The sequence below is a fragment of the Brassica napus genome, chromosome A6, assembly GCF_020379485.1.
Source record: "Brassica napus cultivar Da-Ae chromosome A6, Da-Ae, whole genome shotgun sequence".
Taxonomy (NCBI): domain Eukaryota; kingdom Viridiplantae; phylum Streptophyta; class Magnoliopsida; order Brassicales; family Brassicaceae; genus Brassica; species Brassica napus.
This window is the reverse complement of record NC_063439.1, coordinates 3,872,858-3,895,857: the sequence shown is the minus strand read 5'-3', so window position 1 is coordinate 3,895,857 and position 23,000 is coordinate 3,872,858. Positions and strand designations below refer to the sequence as shown.

General features: G+C 35.6%; 2 protein-coding genes and 3 pseudogenes across 2 annotated transcripts; 1 reads left to right on the top strand and 4 right to left on the bottom strand.

Moving 5' to 3' along the window:
- Nucleotides 1-10: 10 nt before the first annotated feature.
- On the bottom strand, nucleotides 11-2,468 carry LOC125610164 (branched-chain-amino-acid aminotransferase 2, chloroplastic-like). Its single transcript, XM_048782106.1, has 10 exons — nucleotides 2,206-2,468; nucleotides 2,048-2,121; nucleotides 1,784-1,958; nucleotides 1,526-1,702; nucleotides 1,292-1,423; nucleotides 950-1,048; nucleotides 770-886; nucleotides 610-705; nucleotides 428-540; nucleotides 11-350 (listed from the first exon to the last, which is right to left on the bottom strand). Exons 1-10 carry the CDS (start codon nucleotides 2,269-2,271, stop codon nucleotides 236-238), a joined length of 1,164 nt encoding a protein of 387 aa, XP_048638063.1. The 5' UTR covers nucleotides 2,272-2,468; the 3' UTR covers nucleotides 11-235.
- Nucleotides 2,469-4,052: 1,584 nt separating this feature from the next.
- LOC125610163 lies at nucleotides 4,053-9,234 on the bottom strand (annotated as a pseudogene).
- A 1,887-nt stretch (nucleotides 9,235-11,121) lies between these two features.
- LOC106351169 (ergosterol biosynthetic protein 28) lies at nucleotides 11,122-13,611 on the bottom strand. The gene is given in 4 exon segments (XM_013790981.3): nucleotides 11,122-11,441; nucleotides 11,565-11,610; nucleotides 11,613-11,773; nucleotides 13,408-13,611. Coding segments are annotated over 4 exon segments (390 nt in total). The 5' UTR covers nucleotides 13,523-13,611; the 3' UTR covers nucleotides 11,122-11,373.
- Nucleotides 13,612-15,762: 2,151 nt separating this feature from the next.
- On the top strand, nucleotides 15,763-18,095 carry LOC125610161 (annotated as a pseudogene).
- A 724-nt stretch (nucleotides 18,096-18,819) lies between these two features.
- LOC125610162 lies at nucleotides 18,820-22,015 on the bottom strand (annotated as a pseudogene).
- Nucleotides 22,016-23,000: the final 985 nt, after the last annotated feature.

The following is a 23,000-nucleotide window of genomic DNA, read 5'->3' as shown; positions in this document are numbered from 1 at the left end:
AAAACAAGAATGATTTGGATTCTCAGTTGTTGTTTTTTCTTTCTCAACCAAGAATGCATTTATTAAAATATGGAATCCGAATACATTGTTTTTACATTATCCAAGTGAATATGACAATATATTAATATTTAATTTTATTATACATTTACACAGTCTTCTTCATTGTTGTGTATACACATCTTGATAAAATGCAGAGTGAATCTCTCTTTGTAGTAATGGTTTGAGAACTGGTTTCTCAGTTGATGCATGTAACCCATCCCTTGGTATCTTCAATGGTTCCTGTCTGAATACCGACAAGGACCGACCGCAGTTTCTGGCAGACAGATTCATCCCCAGTTTCATACCTTATTCTGAATGTTTCAGAAAGATTATTATTACATCAGGCCAAATCTTTGTTTAAAGCCATTGTGAGTTTTTTTTTTGTTACCTTTTGTCCTGATATGTTATAGTGCCCACAGGAGCTACTCCTACAGCAGTTCCAGTGCAGAAAACTTCATCTGCATCCATTACTTCATCCACATGAACTGCCTTCTCTACTACCTGATCATATCCCAAGCGTGAGATACTTATCTGAGTTTATTATTGTTGTTTCTTCTGAGTTTTTTTTACCTTGTAACCTTGATCACTTGCGATCTCCATCACACTCTTCCTTGTAATCCCCTCTAGGATAGTTCCATTAGTGGCAGGAGTTGAGATTGTCCGACCCTGAAGTAGTGATATTAGGAAAGATACAGCAAAATAGAGTTCACAGTATATGTTATATGTTTACCTTTACAACAAAGACGTTGCAAGAAGAAGCCTCCTCAAGATACTTCTTCTTTACAGCGTCTAGATAAAGAATGTCTGAAAACCCACGGCTCTTGGCTCTGCTTAGTGCTTTCAAAACCTACACCACATGGCTTATCAAAACTTGTTGTCTTTTTGAAAGTAAGTGGGTTTTTATACTTACCGGGGCATAGTTTGTGATGCTCTTGACTCCTCCAGCTCCACCAGGAGCTGCACGGACATACTCTTCCTCTACATAGAGGTTAAGAGCAGCGGTACCTTCCTATAAAACCAGTAGAGAAAAAACTCACCAATTGTTCTATTTTAAAAAATAAATAAATACCAGAAGCTCGTAATCCCCTAAGCCCGAAACTACAACATCTAATATTAGTTTCGTCCCAACGGTCACTTGAACTGAAGCGCAATGGCCATAGTCCTTTCCAGTTGAGCTAACGACCCCTAGTCACCAATCGTTCTATATCACTAAAGAAAAGCTTAAAAAGAAAGGATATGTATATAAAGATACCTTGAAGTAGTTACCAACAGGAGATGCATAGATAATGAATGTATATTCAGGTGCAGGTGCTAAACCAAGAACTGGACCACTTCCCATCAACAGAGGTCTAATGTACAAAGACCCTTTCCCTGAAGGAGGAACCTAACCAAAGTCCAAAACACACACACAAACTCACTCACATCCTCAAAAGAAACCTTTTCACAGAATGATTATATGTTTGTTTACAAAGAAAGCGTTTTGTACCCAACGTTTGTTTGCAAAAGCGGTTTGTTTAACTGCATCAACAAACTGATCAACAGAAGGAGAAGGCATGAGCATCCGTTCAGCTCCAAGCTGCATTCGGACAGCGTTGTGATCAGGTCGAAACAAAAGAAGCTTCCCGTTCTCTTTCCTGTATACTTTTGTACCTTCATATATCGCCTGTGAATAGTCCACTGATTAGTAGATAGTTAAGAAAAAAAAATCAAGAAACGTTTGTGGTTACAAGAATATACTCTTTACCTGTCCATAGTTCAAGACTCCAGCAGAAGGACTTAGCTGAATATTACCAAAGCGGCTAAGTTCACCTTTTGTGAACTCACCGTCTTTTGAGCATTTCATGACGTACATGTAATCAGCTGGAGTTAGACCAAACCCGAGATTATCCCAATCCATATCAGCATACTCATTATCATCTCTACATAAAAAAATAGAAACAAGGATTGTGAAAACAGAGATTTTCTAATGTAATGGTAAAGTCTTTATATGAGTTGGATGCAAACTTACTGATAAGTAGGTTTCTTACGTTCTTCTTGCAACGCTGATGCAGCTTGTGCGTTGTACTTAGAAAAAGATTGTAGCTGAAAAAAATAAAATAAATAAAGACATTAAACAAATATATTTGCATCTGAGATGTTGAGTTTTGTCTGGATAAGACTTTATACCGTGCGAATATGTACATGAAGAGGTAACACCAGACTTTTGCGCAGAGATGAGATTGTTTTGTTCATCTTCACAATCACAGAGCCTTTGTCTTTGGTGGTGAAAAGATGATTCTGTTGATCCAATAAAGTGGAAACAAAGATAAAGAGAGAAAGTTTTTTTTTTTAAATGATTTTTACCAAAAAAGAAAAGGTGAAGAAACCACCAAGAACAGTGTTAAATTAAGTATCCAACACGTAAGTAATTGCGAAGCTTATGTGAAGTGTGTCTGCTTTTATCTGGAAAACGTTTTGTGATTTGTTTTATTTTCTTATTTTTTCCAAAGTGGTGGACATTGTAGTAAGAGTTCTTATCTTGTTTTTTTTTGTGTGTTTATTATGACTTTTTTTTCTTTTGCTTTGTCACTGTGTTTATCTACCTGATAAGATCCATTTCTAGATCCAGACGTCTCTCTCTGAAACTAGAGTTTTAACGAAATTAACGGAGCTTTGTTCTTGTTTCGTTTTAATGGTGGTAAGTGAAGGATGAAAGAAAAGAAAAATATGTGGTGTATCTTCAAACGAGAAAATCCTATTTTTGAATTGTTTACAAGTGATTAATTAGCCTATTATAATTCTCGATCCAATGATAATAATTAGCTTTTGTATGTTGTATATGGAGGGATCATTTAGTAGTCAAAAACACTCATTAATTGCGTTGTCTGGATTGTTATTTGGCCCCGTTTCTTTTGTGCACATACAGTAGTAAAATAGATTACCTTCAAAAGACCAAATTTCGATTACAGTTTCCTTGATGGGAGCTCCAAAGATTAGGAGGGGAGGGGGAACTTGAGAAGTGATAGCCACGTCAGATGCAGATGTTTTTGTCGGATAAACAACCTCCGTTCGTTGTGTCCTCTCCACATCATTCGTCTTTCCAACGTCTTCGTCCATTACCATTTGTATATTCAACCTTTTTATAGCCCGTAGAATTTTCAAATGGTTCAGTGTTTTATACTATATAATATGATTATGAATTGGGAGATAAATACGAAAGCTAGTGGAGACTGAGAGCCACGTCAGAGAAATAGCCTTTTTCTACGTCACGTGTCCCTGTCCATATAGTGGTGGTATCAAAAATGTCTTCGACTCACCCCTTCGTTTACTTTTCATAAGATCCTATTTTCTTTGACAAAACATTTGAATCCTATTTGTCATATCTAATCAAAGAAACTAACAGGAAGTTTACAAAAAAGTTCGACAAACTTAGCGTTCGACAAACAAAAAAAAAAGGGGTGAAAACGTAGAATTACGTTTAAGTGGGTATGATTCAAAGGTGATTAGACATGTCTCACGAAAAGTTGAATATGTTTAAGAAAATATTTTGTGAACAAAAAAAATAAGTTTAAGAAATATTCACCAAGAAGACCTTAATTCATGAAAGGCTGTAGGCTTGTTGGTCTTCAACGTTGATGATAACTTTAGGGCATGATTAATTTCGATCTATTAATTGAGGTTTTTAATTTATGATTTGACATTTTTCGGTTAAAAAATGATTTTTATATTTTTTATTTAAAAAACATTCTTAACTTTTCTTAGTTAAAATTAAGAAAACTAAGAATCGTCTTATCTTAATTAAAAGATTGGGGTTAATCATGGTCTTATTGTTTCTTCGCAGGCTCTTCCAAAAAAGTCAGTGTATTCTTGGAATGGCAAATTGTGATCAATCAAAACCGGCGCAAATTGTAAGGGTTTCTGAACGTTAATGGCTTTTAATTGGGCCGTTCCTGGTCTATTTAGGCTTTTCAATTACAGGATTTTGGGCCGCGTTTTGGCGACATCAAATGTTTGCAGTTATTACATCCAAAAGGTAAGCCGAGGTAATTTATCTGATACTATTGTACCTTATAAAATGAAGGGATGCACGAAATGTGACAACAACCATTTTGAGAGTTCCAAATCTTTGGATACATCAAAGAGTGAGTGCAACATAACAATTGATTTATTTTTCTCTGAAATTAATCTATCTCCAACACCCAATTCTTAGTGTCTTGGATAGAACCAGTTTGTATTCCGACAAGAATAGATCGAAGTTGCTGCGTTACAAGCCCATCTCCAACTTTGTACTCAGTCCTGCAGATAAATTAATAGATAAGTGTATAATTATAAGCATCTACATATGTACATATATATACTATAGTCATCATGTATGTGAAGAAGAAGAGACCTGGTGTTCTGATACGTGATGCTCCCAACAGAAGCAACTCCGGTAGCAGTTCCAGTGCAGAAAACTTCTTCTGCTTCCTTCAGTTCTTCTACGGGAACTACTCGTTCTTCCACTGTACATTACAGAACAGAAGAGTTGCAACAAAGTAGGAAACAGAGAAGTAGACACACTGTTTCTTTGATTCCAAGTAAGTTTTCTGTGATTAACTGTATTTATTTGATTTATTATTTACATTACTTAAGTCAAAATCTATGTTTGATTGTGTAAAACTACATTAAATAAACTGAAACTGAGTGTTTAGGTGCTCTGTTTTACCTTAAGAGGAACAAAGCTGTGGAATGAAACTAACCTTGTAACCAAGATCAATAGCAATTTCGATTACGCTCTTTCGTGTGATCCCTCCAAGAATCGTCCCGGTTGTAGCTGGAGTCACTATTGTATTCCCCTGAAAAAGACTCAGGAAACTTCAAATTTTTACATTACAAAAGAAGCATTCAACTTGTTCTTACAAAAGAGTTTCCTCTTACCTTTACAAGGAATATATTAGAAGCAGAAACTTCCTCTATGTTCTTCTTAGTTTCTGCGTCCAGATACAATACATCGGAAAACCCTCTCGCTTTCGCTCTTCTCATCACTTCAAGCACCTTTTTTATTACAGTTTATTACCACAACACAAGACTCACTCACTTTAGTACTTGAAACCATGACTTGATAGTGTTTTAACTTACTGGACCGTAATTAGAAATGGCCTTAACGCCACCACTCCCTCCAATATACGCGCGTGGAATCACCTCCTCAAACGTAGAGATCCAGTGCTGATGTACCTTCCTGTACAAGCAATCAAATTCAAAATCAAGATTGATCTTTTGCTTGAAAAACGAAGAAAAGATCTTTGACAGCACTGACTTTAAAATAGTTTTGAACCGGAGAACCAAACACAAGAAACGTAAACTCTGATGCTGCAGACAAACCCAAGCTTGCTCCACTTCCAAACAACAATGGTCTGAGATACAAGGAGCCTTTTCCAGGAGGAGGAACCTAATGCAAAAAAAGCTTGACATTTAAGACAACAAAACCAAAGATATGTAAATTGAAATATTGAAATATAACCTTCAAAATATAAGAAATAATTTGCATAAACACATACTTCTCCAAATTTATATTAAAATATATTTTTTCCACAATCTTATTAAATTATCTATAACCCTAAAATCTCATGACCGATATGAGGATAAAAACAAATATTGAATGTTTTACCAGCGTCTCTGTTTGCAAGAACAGTCTGCTTAACACCTTCAATAAATTGTTGAACAGAGGGAGAATGCATACACATTCTCTCTGCTCCTTTCTTCATACGCATCGCATTTAACTCTGGACGAAAGAGAAGAACCCTACCATTTTCTCTCTGTACGCTTTATCCCCTCGATTAGTCCCTGCAAAATCCACCAGAAAATTTGCTTATTATGTGATGAATTATTGTGAGTTTTTGGGACGTGTTTTGAAGCTTTTGCCTGGCCGTAGTTGAGAATTCCAGCAGCAGGGTTGAGCTCGATGTTGCCGTAAAGGCTAAGGCAACCTTGTTCGAAGTTTCCTTCTCCGGAACTTCTGGTGGCAAACATGTAATCTGTCCGTACAAGACTGAATCCGAGGTTGTCCCAATCCACATCAGCATACTCTTCATCCTCACTGCGAGATAAGTTACTTTTTGGCTAGTAAATATTCTTTTTATTTCTTTAAACATCAAAAGTAAACGTATATAAAAATAAGTTGCAAAACAATATCTTTTCCTTTTATCATGTCACATTTAAGTTTAAAAATGACTATATATTTTGACATATTGAATTTACTATTTTATGCATTGTGCAAACAAAACCAACCCCACCAAAACCACACCCACCAAAACAAAAACAACCAAACACAACTACGTTTTTAACAACTTTTTTTTTTTTTTTTTTTTTTTTTTTTTTTTCTTTTTTTTTTTTTTTTTTTCAACTTTACGTTTTTTGTATTTTTGGTGGATTGTGTTTGTTGTTTGGGCCTTAGCCGTAGTAACCGTGCAATACGGCGCATATCTTATTGTTTGTGTGTTTTGGTGGGGTTTGTGGTTTTTGTGTTTTTGTGTTGGGTTGGGTTGTTGTGTTGATTGTGTTTACTTTTGTGGGGTGGTGTTTGGTGTTGGTGGATGAGCTTTAGAAACAACCCAAAAACACAAACACACCAACCTACAACACAGAAACAACCCTCCCACCAAACCTCAACACCCCACCCTTTTTTATTACAACCCACCCACAAAACCCCGATTGAAACAAAAAACAACAACCCCCAATTTAGTGCCCAACCACAACAAATCAAACCCCCAAACAACAAACACCAGCCCCACAAAAAACAACAACCACCAAACAAAACACAAACAAACACAACAACCTAATCAAAAAAAAAACCAAAGAAAAACCACCCATTGAAATAACCCAAATACCACAAATAACAAAACCAAACCCAACCCTTAAAAAAAACAAAAAAACCACAAACACAACAAAAAACCACACCACCCAACACCTTCCAAAAACCCCCCCACCACCGCAACCAAACAACACACCAACTCACCACCTACACTCCCATGACCAGCCCCTGCAAAACCCACCCCAAAATTTTTTTTTTTTTTTTTGATTTTTTTGTTTTTTTTTTTTTTTTTTTTTTTTTTTTTTTTTTTTTTATTTTTTTTTTTTTTGCAGCAGCAGTTTTTTTTTGTGTTGGTGGTGGGTTGTTTTGGTGGGGTAGTGTGTGATCCGAGGTTGTCCCCCCCCCCCCCTCCCCCTGCAAAAAAAATATATTTTTTCCTTTTATGTGTCCCATTTAAGTTTAAAAATGACCACAAACAACCCATACCAAACCCAACAACTATAAACCAAACCGTAGTAGAATAATCTTAGACTTTAAACCAAAAACACAACCTTGGATTTAAGTTTTTTTTTTTTGTTGCAAACTTTAATTCTTAGTCCTTCTGAAAGAGTGGGTTGAACTTTAAGCCTTTAACTATTGAACCAATGACACTGATGACCGGGTAGCTTGAGGTCACACAAAATTCAATTTAACTAGGAGAGTACACTTTTAGCATCTAATTTTTGCCTTTTACTTTATGTTATTTTTCTCTTATTTATTACTCAATCTTTTTATGTTTCATGATATAATATTTTGAATGATAATTTTGTTTCAAAATATAAGTGATTTCACATTTCTAAATAATTTTTATATTTATTGGATATAGTGTGATCAATCAAATTATATAAACTTATTTATGGTTGGTGCAGTTATATCTAATTATATATTAAATAATATTAGAAAAATACTGATAATTTTTTGTAATCTTTGTATTTTTAGGACAAACGTTGTTGCATTCGAATTGGTAATTACCGTCCTGTCCCCACCATCTCCGAGACATGTTCTTCTACAACAGAAACTGCTGCCTTAGTCCCATGCATACGAAATCCACAGATCTGTATTGTTTCATTTACATATCAAACGCGCGCGTGAGCGTAAAGGAAACCAAATCTCTTTTAATTACTAGAAAACTTAAATACAAATTGCAAAATATGTTGTAGTTGTTTCCTTCTTGTATAGAAAAGAAGATATAGAATCCTTTTTGTTTTGTTAAAGGTTAATAAGAGTATAACGTTTTTTATTCGACGATCGTACAAACGTTTTTTAAAGTAAAAGTACAAACGCTAGAGAGATAAAACAAAATTGTTGAAGATTCAGATAAGCAGCGAAGAGCCATGAAGAATGTTGTATGAGCTTTGTATGCACCAAACTGAAACTCTTAAGATAAATGTTATTGTATGATTCTATTTTCAGAGGTTATAGAAAATGAATGATGAGCTTGTGCATACTCAGAAGAAAATATTCGAGAAACTACAAATTAAGAGGGAGAGAGAAGAGAAGAGTAGAGGCAATTACAACTATGTTTACTGCTACTAGTACTTGTATTTTATAGTAGCTTTGTGAAACCATAACTTTTCTTTACCCTTACCACCAAAGTACCGTGAAAGATATGTCGTGAACTTGTGCTTTGGTCTAGATGGTATTCAGTTTAAGGCAATAACGAGCTTATGAATTTTTTTATAAATAATTTGATATTCGGTTTAAACTTTATTAGAGAATAAAAATAATTTATCATGATAGTTTTGAATTGGTATATATATATATATATATTAATAAGTAACTTTGAGATAATTATGTATGTATATACGGGCGAAACACTTAATATATATATTAAGCAAAAAAAAAATATATTTTATAAAGCAAAAAGATAATTTATATATATATATTGTTGTTATCCAAAAAAGAAAATTCTTAATCATAAAAATTAAAATAAAAAACATAGGCAAAACGTTTAGTAGAAAAAGTATTTTTTTTCTTTTTTTTATGTTCAAATAAAATTTCACGAGACTAAAGTCGTGTAGTTAAACCGATATAAAACCATACTTTGGATCTCATTTGAATATCCAAAAAGAAAATCCATCCGTGTGTTATACTTCCGGTTTAAAGATTAGTGTGAACTCTTCCATAGACCATGAATACCCCGTAAAAAAACAAAGACAACGTTTTCCATCTGTAATTTGTCTCTTTCCATATTGTCGTGATATCAAAAGAACAGTAAGGTCTTTTTGGTTCTGTATACTCTTCTTTTTTATACAGGAAGGAAACAACAACAAAATAATTTGATATTGATACAAACCTTAGAGAGATAAGAGAAAGCTGTTGAAGATTGAGATAAGCAGCGAAGAGCCATGACAAATGTTGTATGAGCTTGTTGTTCACCAAACTGAAACTCTTAAGATAAATTGTTTTTGTACGATTCTATTTTTTAGAGGTTATAGAAAAAGAATAATGAGCTTGTGCTGACATTGAAGAAAATATTCGTGATACTACAAAGAGGGAGAGAGAAGAGAAGACATGAACATTGGTATAAATATAGAGAGAGTAGAGGACAATAGAGAAATTTACAACTATAACGTTTAGTGCTATTAGTACTTGTATTTATACTAACTTTGTGAAACCACTTTTCTTTACCATTACCACCAATGTACCTTAGAAAGATATGTCGTGAACTTGTGCTTTGGTCTGGATGGTATTCAATTTGTTGTCCTAACAGCGAGAAACTGAAAAAGTGTGGTTACAGTTGAGCCTTGACTCTATCATGTCACGTAAAATATCAATGGGGAACTAAATGTATACCAACTTTTAGTTCCTTTCATCAATTAAATGTGTTTATTTTCATATTCTATTTTTGATAATGCTATATACTACTGAGGCCATCCAATTTATATTCTTGTCTCTTCATTTTCGATACAATATTGTCGAAAGTTTGCATATATGGGTGGTTGCAAGAGTTCGCCAATTTTGAATATCTACACGGTAGATGCAGAGAAGTTGGACAAGTATGAGATTGTAGGTGGTATGTATCCTTCGCGATGCTCTTATTAGTAACATTTACTCAACTAACGGATGATATTTTTTGATCCACTGCCTGCGATTACTTAAGAGATTTTTCTTTAAAAGTTGGATATTTGGAGGTTTAGCATTTGATTAATTTGTATGACTGATACTTTTGAACTATAGCTAATTGTATAATCTAGTAATTAATAATCAAACTACAGATCCGATGTATTATACTACTGATTTGACAAGATCCACTATACAAGTTATTTACTTAATAAGAAATATTAGTATGTGATTTAACCTAAGCATACTAAAATTAGCGAAGTTTGGTGAGATGACTGAAAAGGATGTGAGATACGAAAATGAAATATTTTGATACATATAAACTTTGCGTGTCAACTTGTAAAATTGATTTTGTAAAACCATCCAAAACTTAATTTCCTTTGCTATAGCTGATGTGAGGATGTTTAACTATCTCTTGCCTTTGTAATCCTTGAATTTAAATTTAATGAAAGTTGTGTTCCAAAAAACCATCCAAATCATTTATCCATCTGTTAACCTCTTAGCTAAACCCATATATTTTTATTTTATTTTCACAACCGTTGTAAATTCGTGGACCAATATATCTAGGCTGTGATTGGTATTCAGTGGAGTAAAAATGAAAAAAAGAAGTTGAAGAATGGAAAAAAGAAAAGAAAAATAGGCTGAAAACAAAGAAAAATAGGCTGAAAACAAGTTTTGCTTAATTGGGTAAAAGTAGAGTAACTTAGCAGAAATATATCTTACTCTACTTTATTATCGCTAAGAAGTACTTTCAAATCACACTTTAAATATTTATGAATTATGTATAGTACTGTCTTGACTTGGGTTTTGAAGCATTTGAGTTCTTTGGGGGCTGCAAGTAACGAATAATAATGAAGAGAAATCATTATAGTAATTCATCTTGCGCAAGACATACGAAGATAAGGGCATGTATCTTACCACTGTCTATATAGTCTATACGACAGGAAAATGCATTCTCAACTCTACTTATCAAGTGTGTGTATAAATTCAAAGATCTACAAAGTCTTTGAATGCCCTATCAGAAAAAACAAAAAAAAAACAACAACAACAAAGTTCTTCACATAATTACTCTCCCAACTAAACAACTTCCACTGTGTAACAACCTCTAAACTTGATGCTAGTTTTAGAGGAACCGTTCAAAGATTTATCGCTCACAATACCATTCAGGCTAGTGTTCATCCTCATAATACCATTAGTCATTCATGCTCAAATTTGAAAAAAAAAAGTCAATTCAGCTGTAGCAGATGTCATACAATACATGATTGAAAAATTTGAGTCAGGTTTATTAGAAGATAACAAGTCCTACAAGTCTCCTTGAGACTATCAAAGATAGGAAGATGAAATATATAGATCACAACAGCTCTAGGAATCCGAGCAAAAAAGCCGGAGATGATTCCAACTCTTAAAAAGTTTCAAAGAAGAAAGACCCAGTTACATGTCTTCTTGAAAAAAAAAAAAAAAAGTCAAGAAAGTTTGGAGTGCGGTTGTTCAAGGGAATTCCACTCCCAGAGCATCCACACAATCGACGTGCCTGTTACATACATCAAAAATAAAAAACAGTATTGGGATCATTCACACAATGAACGCAACCTACATTAACTGATTGAATACAAGAGTGGGTGATGTAATGTCTGGTGATTTCCACAAGCCATACCTGCGAAGAAGGCCACGGTTGAGAGATTGGCGACGGTCATTGTATGTAGAAGAAGAGGTACTCAGTCAGGAAATGGCCTAAGGCGTAGATGAATGAGAGAAAGGTAGCCAAGTATAACGGTTTATTTTCGGGGTTGAATGCACAAAGAAAGCAGAGAGTGCATGTCAAGAGTGTCCATACTCCGAACGTACGTCCATGTACTTCACTCACTGCAAAACAGTTAAAACAGAAGAAAGAACATCTTGAGTCATGAGGACGGGACTATTACTGTAAACCATAAGGAGCCATAGGAAGCCTAAAGTTAGAGACTTCAACTATGTGAATCAGTCTTTTCTGGATAAATAAACTTTTTTGTTTCCTCAGATGATGCAAAATTGTTACTATATTTTTTTTGTTACAAGAAACAATAAACTAAACACTTGGGTGACCTTACTTACAATCACATGAAAACAATGTTCCGTAACACAATCCCTTTGCAGAAATCATGCATCACAAATTACAAAGGAAACGACACACATCAAGTTGCTTCTGTTCTAATATATCTACAGCATCAGATACACTTCACTTGGTCATTGATTTACTTCAACAGTATTTTAAGAAAAGTGCATACTTATCCCACAAGAAAAAAATGATTGTGCATTGGATTATGTACTGTGATCAAAACCAACCAATTCTATATCTAAATACTTCCCTCCTTCCTGATTTATAGGCATGGTGGTCCACTTCCTACCAAAGTTGCATCCTCAAGGAATTGTACAAGAGTTAATAACATTGCTTATCTTTCTCGGATATGTTGCTTTCGTTTACTACTAGTCTCTCTTTTCCTACATATTCTGTCTAAAAAAACCCAAAGCACTAAGCATGCGTCATATGAAACTGAACCTTTCCCATAGTCGCAAGAGATTCAATGAACATGATCCACTGAGAAATATAGACCTGACACAAAGATTCTTGTCTATAAATTTACTACCTCGGTTAAACTCTTTGATTTATTAAGAATCCTGCAACTTTGCATAGATCTAACAGATTTAAAACAGCTATCATACTCAACCATTGAAATCAATATAGCTTCCTAAAAGATGGAATACATTTATCAGGTCACAAACAAAGATAAGCTATAATAAATTTATATAATCTCAACTTGCAAGGAAGACCAATCTTGAAGACATAAAAAAAAAAAGGAAGCCATAATGATCAAGAAATATAAAAAACACACATGACACCGCCTTTTAGACTAAAGGATAAAATACACTCTTTGCTCGAGCCCTGAAGCTAATGGTGAATCTGAGCATGTGTTGCTTTCAATCCAAACTACCTCAACTTTGCAATCAAAGGAACATGAACAAGCAAAAGAAAAGCAGCTACAAAGATCATGCATAAAGTTCAAAGAATCCAAAACAGGCTTTCCTTATTAGTTGACTTGTGAACTTCAAAACCATTGACCCAACAATGCAATGTACTAGCTAGCTCTTCACTAATTTTCAATGTAGTAAAAATTAGGGATCATCCCAAATTGGATCCGTATTGGAAGACACAATGCCTTCCTCTGCCTAAGTCACAGAAACCGAAAAAACCTAAACTTTCACAGCACAAATCAGACCCACGATAACGTGACAGTATCATTTCTCCTTGAAACAATAAACGCACCTCCATAGCCACTAGTGACCAAGTATGACTAGAATCTCAAGAGACTAAGCAAGTCAATTTGATACAAGTATCTGTAGATTCTTATGTGAACATCACCTACTAAGATCAAAAGACATTGAAAGTTCAACTAAATCTAAACACGAAATCGACTGAGAAGAATTATATAATGGAGATTAAAAGGGAGGGAGAACAGAACTGGTGGTCTGAGAGAAGACGGCGAGACGAAGAGCCCAAATGTTGAAGAAACCGAACCAAACCGCAGCTAACCTCAGCGAACCAACCACCATTAACCAATACCCTAACGCCTTCATCTTCGTTTTCGCTTCACTTCCTTTGCTGCTTGCCGTGTCTTTGATCCTCAGATGTGCTTCTCTCTTTCTTCTGTTTTATTCCCTTTTTTTAAAAAATGTTTTTCATTATTTTATTTTGAAGAACAAACAAATAATTTATATCTTTTTAACACTAAACCATTCGAGAATTATAGAAGGTTGTAATAAAAATCTAAAAACACTAAACCGTCGAGAGACAAGTCTCCTCTAGAGACAGTAGCCGGCAGCAATAGAGACAAAGACAAACGACATTACAAACAAGGATTAAGGATCCAGTAGAGAGCAAATCTAGATCAAACAAATAACTTATGCTTGTGTGGCTCTCTTTATCTATGCTCTCCTCTTGTATGCTTTGGTAAAAATCTTACATATTATTATCTCATCATCTTCCAAAGAACCATAACACCGTTGTTTGCAAGATCACTAGACCAGTTATTTCCTTATGAAACATAATAGAAATATGAAGTAGCAGCCACTACTCTTCAAACATTCAGTGAGTTGAGTTCTCACTGAATTTGAAGTTACATTCTCTACACCATTATTAGTAATATCTGTCTGCGAGGCGAGAACTACATCATATATGTCAATATCTCGTGTTTTGCTTATGTATGAAAAATACATGGTTATAGATTTTTACTACATGCATACAATATAATGTTATGGTCAGTATAAGGAGTTCACGTTGTTCATGTAACACATGAGAGAAAAATGATAACACACCACAAGGACTTCTTGTTCTCTCGGTCATTTTGAAAAATAATTTTGAATCGGAACTTTTCCACAGAAACTTATGAATTTTTGAAATTTCTAACGTGTTTACACTTCCGAGGAAACCGTCCTTTTAAAAAATCACATCAAATAAGTCAGTCACACTTTTATTCGACTGCAAAGGTAAACTCCTCGTTCTTTTCTTAAACAAATTGCTGAGCTTCTTCTTCTTCCATTTTTATAATCATTCAGTATATTTTTAATAATATATGGATTAAAGTAGTATAGTAGTAATTGTTTGGGGATTGGGCGAGAGATATGCGTGCACGTTTACGATTACACTAGATTCAATTAACTATTATTATTGTTAGATTAGTTTATTACTTTATGCTGAACGAGGATCGTGGATGATAGCTGGATTTTGCTCCCTTGTTTTCTTCTTTCAATATAGTAACATCTAGGGTTATAGACTCAGTCACTCAAGAGGACAAAGGCATTCTTTTTGTTTATAACTGTGCTTCAACAGCAAACTACGTTTAACTATTAACTATTTTTGCTATGGTGTTTTATCCAGTATTTAATTTGATTTTTGATTTGCATTTGAGTTGAGCCTTGGATGAGTTGAGAGTTAACGAACGACATTGGTTTGGACGTTCATTGGTGCGGCCCATAACAACAAAACAAACATATAAAAAAAGCTATGTGACTGACACAAAAACGTGAGCTCCGCATAGAGGCCGAAAGATTCCCCCGATCAATGCACAAAGAGCCGCGAACGTACACGTAAGCCATTAAGGGTGCTTTCGTAAAATTAAAAGAAGTGGGGGCCCACATTTTGTGTGGTTGGTAACTCACTGATCAGGTAGAGAGAGAAAGTCAAGACTCAGAGAGAGAGAGAGAGAGACGACACCGGCGTCAACCTCTAGTCCTAGCTGGCATCTCTTGCCAGCCTGTTCCCAGCTGTGCTCCAATGCCTTTTCTCTCTACCCCTCAACTAACTCTATATTTCGAATTTACCCTTTTATTCGTACACATTTAAAACTCAAAGAAATTGTTTAAAACTTTAAAAGAAAATTTGCAAAACAAGTGTCACATTATAGCAATGTTAGCTACTCGACATCAGTTTTTTTTATTTGTTAAAATTTAGCCCGATTTTAGGCTGCTTATCAAACATTTTAAAGGAGATAATTAAAGTTATGCCCTAATCCCAATCTTTTTACGAATATAATAATAAATTTGTGTTATTTGATTTATGTGTGTATATAATCATAAATTTACAATGCAAATGTACAAGTAAATGTGTCTGTTAAAACTTAGAAGTATATATTTAATACCTTGGATTGGCATAAGTAAAATTGCATTCAAAAATTTACATAATACTTTTATCAAAGAATTATGATCAATTTTTTATTATTGATAATTTTTTTTTTTATTACTCTGACCTAGTTTGCTATTTGAGAGGCAAGATGGTGTAATTTCTCTCTTTCAATAAAATGGGGTCAAAATAGTAAAGAAATAAATCCGGGGCTAATCTTTATATGTTCAGAGAGAGCAAGGACGTATTGAACAATTCAGAAAAAAATAAAAGGAAAGAAAGGAGGGAATGCAAAAAATGGAAAAAATGTATTTCGAGCTTCCTTCTTGCCCCACTTAAGAACCAGAGGCAATACAAAAAGCGAAGAAGACAAACAGCGTTCGCTGGTGGTTAGGTCGTTAAACTCCAGCGGCGCCATTAAAACGCTGCGTTTTATTCGTCACCTTCGTTTTTCTTTTGTCTAATTCTCTACTGTCCATGTTAATGTCTCTCTCCCTAAACCCTTAGTCTTCCTCTCTCTCTCTCTCTCTCCTTCGCCCTAAATGGATCCTTGTCCTTTCATCCGCCTCACGATCAACAACCTAGCTCTGAAGGCTCCTCAAGCGGCGAAGACGTCGAGCTCCGTCGTGCACCCTCTCCATCCACCTCTTTCTGCAAAATCAAACTCAAAAACTTCCCGCCGCAGACCGCAGCCATCCCCTACATTCCCTTGGAAGCCACGCAGTTCCCGGAGATCCAAACCCTAGCCGCCACGTTCCACCTCAGCAGCTCCGACGTCGCCCGCTTATCCTCCAGATCCATCTTCGCCTCCAAGCCGTGCCTCAAGATCTTCATCTACACGGGAAGAGCCGGAGGAGCGTGCGGCGTGAATCCCGGCCGTCACGTGGCGGAAGTCTCCGTGCCGCTGGATCTAGCCGGCGCGCAGGGGAAGCAGTGCGTGTTCCATAACGGGTGGATATCGGTGGGGAAAGGGGCGGGGAAAGAGTCGTCGTTTCATCTGAATGTGAAGGCGGAGCCTGATCCTAGGTTCGTGTTTCAGTTCGAGGGGGAGCCTGAGTGTAGTCCTCAGGTGGTTCAGATTCAAGGGAGTATCAGACAACCGGTTTTCACTTGCAAATTTAGTTGTCGGAACACCGGCGATCGTACGATGAGATCGAGGTTAGTTTCCCGACCAATCAAAATCAATCTTACCAAATTTGTCGGAAATTGAGTTTTTTTTTTTAAATCGCTTTTTAAAAAATTTAAACTTATTTATTTTCCCCCGAGGAATCAAATCAAATCGAAATGCGCTTTAACATAAGATCGAACGCCATAGATTATTGTTATCACATTCCTGGATCTATTGAAAACTTTACTCTTTAGGATATTTAGTATAAAACTTTACTCTTTGTGATATTAAATTACTTTTTTTTTTTAACTTACTATTTGTATATGTTTCTTTATTGATTAGATCGTTGCCGCCGGAGACGAGCGTTCCACGGAGCTGGTTAAACTCGTTCGGGAGCGAGAGAGAGAACGTCCCGGGAAAGAGCGAAAAGGATGGTCCATAACGGTCCATGATTTGTCAGGTTCTCCAGTGGCTATGGCGTCTATTGTTACCCCCTTCGTGGCATCTCCTGGAAGTGACCGTGTCAGCCGGTCAAACCCCGGTTCTTGGCTCATCCTCCGTCCCGGGGACGGCACGTGGAAGCCGTGGGGGAGACTAGAGGCGTGGAGGGAACGAGGTGGAGCCACCGACGGGCTCGGCTACAGGTTCGAGCTCATCCCAGACGGATCAAGCGGCGCGGGAATCGTGCTCACGGAGTCGAGTATTAGTTCCCACAGAGGTGGCAAGTTCTCGATCGAGCTGGGGTCGTCGCCAACAGCGGGTAGCGTGAGCAGAACGAGAAGACGCAGCGGTGGAGGTGGAAGCAGCGGAGGTACGTCGCCGGCGAGTAGTCCGAGAGGAGGGAGCGGGGACTATGGATACGGGCTGTGGTTGGGGAGTGGGTATAAAGGGTTTGTGATGTCAGCGAGTGTGGAAGGTGAAGGGAAATGTAGTAAGCCGTGTGTGGAGGTTAGTGTGCAGCACGTTAGCTGCATGGAGGATGCAGCTGCTTACGTGGCGCTTTCTGCAGCGATTGATCTGAGTATGGATGCTTGCAGGTTGTTTAATCAGCGGATGAGGAAAGAGCTTTGCAGTGAGTCGTCACTCGGCTGAAGAAAAAAGAAATAAGGTTGAATTTTTTGTTTTTACGGTTCTGAAATTTTAGTCACAAAAAATGGCCTTGGGAGTATTTTCTTTTTGAAAAAAAATCTTCTAAAGGCGTTAACAAAATAGGATGTATATAGTGAGTTTCTTGTTTTGGAGTGTGAGGTTTCGTATTGGCTTTTCACCTTTTTTATTTTGGGTTTGGGATCTTATGAGTGAGATGAAGAGTGAGTTTCTTTGTCACTCTTCTTTTGCCTTTGATTTGGTTATGTAACTGTATAAATTAGATTAAAATCATTTTGGAATTTCTGAATGTAAAACAAACATGAGATTGTTGCTCCTTTGTTTCCTTTGTTCAACGTCCATGATATGTTCTGATAATCAACTTTAGTTGGTTACAGATGAAGTTAGTTTGGTATTGCTTGTTTGAGAAGAGGAGCATGCTACACTTGTAATCATGAAAAACGAAATGTTTGGGTTGAAAACCCATCTTCTTGACACTATCATTTTCGACACCCTTAATCTTTCATCCTTTTCAGACATTGGAACACTTGTGTAATTACGAGGCTACTTGTCTTGTTGCTAGATTTTTGTCTTCTGAATTCATTAATGTATATATAGAGAAACTGTGGATTCTGATTCTGGGTGGTAGAGATAACTAAGAAAAAGCATGTACGATGATGCGATGCGATTTAATGGCATGTAGTGTAGTACTGTGTTCTTTTTTTGTGCTAGGTAGTACTGTCTTTGTTTTGCAGAATTGTACTGTTTCTATCCGTGGTCATGTGGATTCCAGTTCTATTATGTGTTAGTTATTTATTTGTATTGTAGTTGTTCAAAAAAAAAGTTATTAGTATTGTCATGTGTTGTTGTGTTATAGTCACAGATGCATATGTTTCTAGTTCCCCCTTGTATTCCTAAAAATTAACGATTTTCATACGATTTACTAATAGATCCATTAGCATTTGTTTTCATCTTTATCATAAAACAAAACATAATAGCATAATACGTTTACAACATTATTCTTTAGCTAAAATACTTTGCTGGAAAGAAAAATATATATAGTTCTTATCTAAAATAGATCAGCATAAGTAACTTAGTCTATACTCTCGAAAGGCTTGTATTTCTTGACATTATTGATTAGGCCAACAATGGATCCCACAGCAGCTAGGGCGGAGACAATCAAGCAAACCAGCACGAGGAGGTTCAGCGCCAACCATCTACCCGAATACTTCTTAACCTTTGTCTGAGCAATGTGCATTGCCACAGGAAAATAAACTGTTAACGGCCAGAACGCAAGTGCCCCAAGCAAACCAAGATGGAGTTGAAGAAGGGGAATATCATTGCAATAAATGTTGTCAAAATCACATAGTTTGTCCTCCACACCAGCCTGAAGAAGTTGACACGAAATTTCCGAGCAATGGTATCTTCAACGAGTATTCTTTGTTGATGAAATTGCTTTCAGGCCACTTTTTGTTACATTTGCTCTCAACAAACTGGAAAAAAGGCTGAACATATACCTGCAAATGATATTAAACTAGGATTAAGAAGATATCATTAAAATGATTATATTTTAAACCAAACTAACTCTATTTCTACTAATTTCGACTATTAATCTAAATTTCTAAAACAGAGGATAACACAAGAATATTTAAGAAGATTACAAGTGTGTTGTGATAATTAGCTGTTTTTGCTTTTTAAATGTGTGCTACGTTCTCATGTTTGTTTGTCAATGATAGGTTTACTTTAAGAGATATATTGTTAATGCTACAATTACCTGATAGGCACCTACTAAATGGACAGCAATGCAAACATTGGCGAAATGACGAGCCAGAAAGGTTCGTAAAACCCAAAGTCGGTAAGGAAGTCACCAGGGGATAAGTTTCCGAATGCAGCATACCCAATGCAACCACATAAGAGGTAGAAACAGTTGTGGTTGAGACTCCAATAAGACTTGCTTTCTTCATCACTTTTTCTGGTGGGCTTGATCTCAATGTGTCCTGCAACAAAGAAAAAAATAAAAAACATATTTGAGCTTCAGTATCTTTAGAGCTTCACATATATAATTAAAAAATCCATCAAGCCTTTTTGTAGATGCATGCCTACTAGGCTAATACTCTAGTTGATAGTAACATCTTATCTTCAAGGTAAATGCCACCTTCTTCTTTATCCCTTTTTGGTGAAAGAGAGAATAGAAGTGGTAGTAGATCCATATTCTCTAACTAATATATCCATAATCGGTAGTTAGAGATTACTTCTAAGAGCAAAAAAAAAACATTAATAGATCCATACACTAACTAATACATCATATATATGACTACTATGTAAATGCAAATATTCAAAGAACGATAGAAGAAAGTAGTACATACCTGTATCTCAATGAGAATAGTGGTGTAAGCGTACGAAAACGCAATATCCCCAACCGCTTGAAACGCTTTCCACACTTTATCAGACGCAGATACGTCCACTCCTATCACCGTACCTGTCAGTGTTGTCTTACCAACCTTCCCACCTTCCACATAATTATACCACTTCCACCGTTAGCTCGATCGAACATTGAAGATTCATGTAAACTTTAAACGTTGAATAAAGGAAATGAAACCGTACTTGCCACTTTGGCGATGGCCAGACCGATACCAATAGATGCATAAGAGAAGGACATAACCGCGGCAATGATTGAGAGGAAAGATAGCTTGTGAAAATTAGGAATCTGACTTAGAAGAATCTGGAGGCCGCCAAATGCCACCATGTATGGATAATTCGATGCGGTACATTTCGCACCATGTCCCTTGTCATGAAAACAATTTGCTCCCAATCGCTCTAGCCAAAGCAACACAACACACATGTTTTAGTTACCATCACAAAAATTGTAACCGAAATAAGTTATCAGTGTGTAACGACTTACACTAAGCTTATGGAGGCAGTGATGGTGTAACCAATAGAGACCCCAACGAGGTTTCCGTACTGTGCTAGTCCACATAGCTGCACCTTTTACCACCTGTCGTTTTATGTTATGGAGTATTCTAAACAAACTTTACTCTTCTAAATTACATAGGAGTCTTTGTTTTTGTCAATCAACAGCAGCGATTACACGAAGCAGGACTTAAGCATCGAAATTGTTATTGTCATTAATCCTTTGATGTTAAAAAGTCGGATAATCTTTTGTTTTTGTGGATAAGTTTGGATCAATCTCTCATTTTGAATTCAATTTTTTTTTGGGAGGCCAACAATCAAATTTAATGATAGCATTCTTTAATGAGATAATCCTACACTAGTCAATTCAATTCATTAAGTAATTTTGGAAAGAAGATAAATTTCATAATTATTTTATCTTTTTGTAGATTTTGATAATTAACTCATATATCTTCCCAAGAAGAGCATGCAGAATTTTCAAAATAAAAAAATTTAGAACCACAAAATAATGTTCCTCAAAAGATAGGATACACTAAAAATGGTTGATTACTTTGATCTTGCAAGAAAACATTACTTTGATCTTAATTTGTTCCTGGGACCATCTTATGAAAAAAATAGGAAAAGATCAAAAATGTATCTTCACAAGAATATTTTTACCATATAATACCAAAAAATTATTAATATCAGTAGACTAAATTGTTGATCAGAAACATAATTCTATATAAAACTGAAAAAATCTTGAATAATGCTGATAAAAATGATTTAAAGGATAATGGTAATAAATTGCATACCAAGGTAAGCTCGAACGACGCCCATGTACGTGTAGTTGCGTGTTCCGGTGATGGGGTCCGGCGCTCTGTAGCAATCGGCGAGCAAAGTAGACGTGTAGTAAGTGATGATGGCGAAAATCACCAAAATCATGGTTCCAGCCACCCAACCAAGCTGTGCTAATGCCCAAGCCAAAGACAACACTCCTGAGCCTATCACCGCCGTGATAATGTGCGCACTCGCCGTCAGAAACGTCCCCGTTCTCTTCTCTCGACCATCATCGTCGACGTTCTTCACAGCGGCGTTACCGGACTCAACCGCCGAGGGATTGTGGAGTGTGTCCAAGGATTTCATTGTAAGAGGGGGAGAAGGAGACATGAAAAGAGAGGAGAGTAAATGACACAAGTCTTTTGACAGTCAAGCTTGGCACATGTACAAAGTATACTGAGAGTCATATATATATATATGCACATATATCAAGGCTTATGTGGAAGGAGCATTTCTGTACGTTGAATCTTACATTCATTTTAGAGAATCTTTATTTTTGGTATTTTTTTATTTGATTATTGACCTGCTTGTGGTTCTTGCTGTGTAATTGGTTTTACTTGTTTTGGAAACCTTGAATGGCCCGTGACTGTGTAATCTCTTAAATTGTATTTAGTCATAGTTTCATAAGAAGATAATAACATTTATGACAATGAGGATACCTGAAATTAGTTGAATGATAATGAAAAGAAGAAGAAAAATACTACGTTTTGTGCTTCTTTGATATGCTTCCGACGATAATTTCTGTGATAATATTTATCTAACTCTTAAAATCATTACTCCTCTGTTTTTTAATGTTGCATATTATACATTTTTTACATATTTTAATAAAACATATTAAATTTGCATAATTTTTTGTGTTTATTTTTTGTTCATAATTTTAACCCAATAAAAATTAAGTAAGGACAATTAAGTTTTTTAAAATATGCAATTAGTTAATAAAACATGTCTTGAAAATATAAAAAATAAATATTTTTAAAACAATTTCTTTTTCTATAATATGTAATATTAAGGAACAGAGGGTTACTAGTTAATAAATGAATTACCGCATTAAAAGAGATTTACTTTGAAACTAAAGTAAAAACTCTATAATTAATCATGTTAGAAATATGATAGTTTATTAATTTATAGAGTTATTATTTTTTATTTATAAAAAAAATTAGAGTTATAATTTAAAAAAAAAAATTTCTAAAAGACAAAATAAAATTCATGATATTATATATTATCAAACTTTCTAGGTATAAACTTTGTCTATTAAAAAAAAAACAAAACACATAGACAGAGTTGTTATATGTAACCTTGTCCTTAACTTTAGTCCCTTTCTCTCTCGAAGCAAAAGGCGCCGTTGTCGTTCATCTTTGTTGCTCCGGCGGTTGGCGTCTCTTGCCACCGTCGGAAGCGGTTCTAATTTTTTTTTTCTTAGCTTGGCGGATCTCCACTTTGGACTTGCGACGTTGAAGGTTTGGGTTTCGATCTGCTTTCAAAGCGATTGTTTTGTTTGGTTATTGTCAGATCTTTGT

Bases quoted from the DNA above. Each gene is read 5' to 3' on its own strand.
- LOC125610164 (XM_048782106.1), bottom strand. From the start codon at position 2,271: ATGAACAAAACAATCTCATCTCTGCGCAAAAGTCTGGTGTTACCTCTT. The intron at 2,122-2,205 runs GTATAAAGTCTT...TATTTTTTTCAG, and splicing joins TTCATGTACATATTCGCACG to CTACAATCTTTTTCTAAGTA. The intron at 351-427 runs GTAACAAAAAAA...TGAAACATTCAG, and splicing joins ATAACATATCAGGACAAAAG to AATAAGGTATGAAACTGGGG.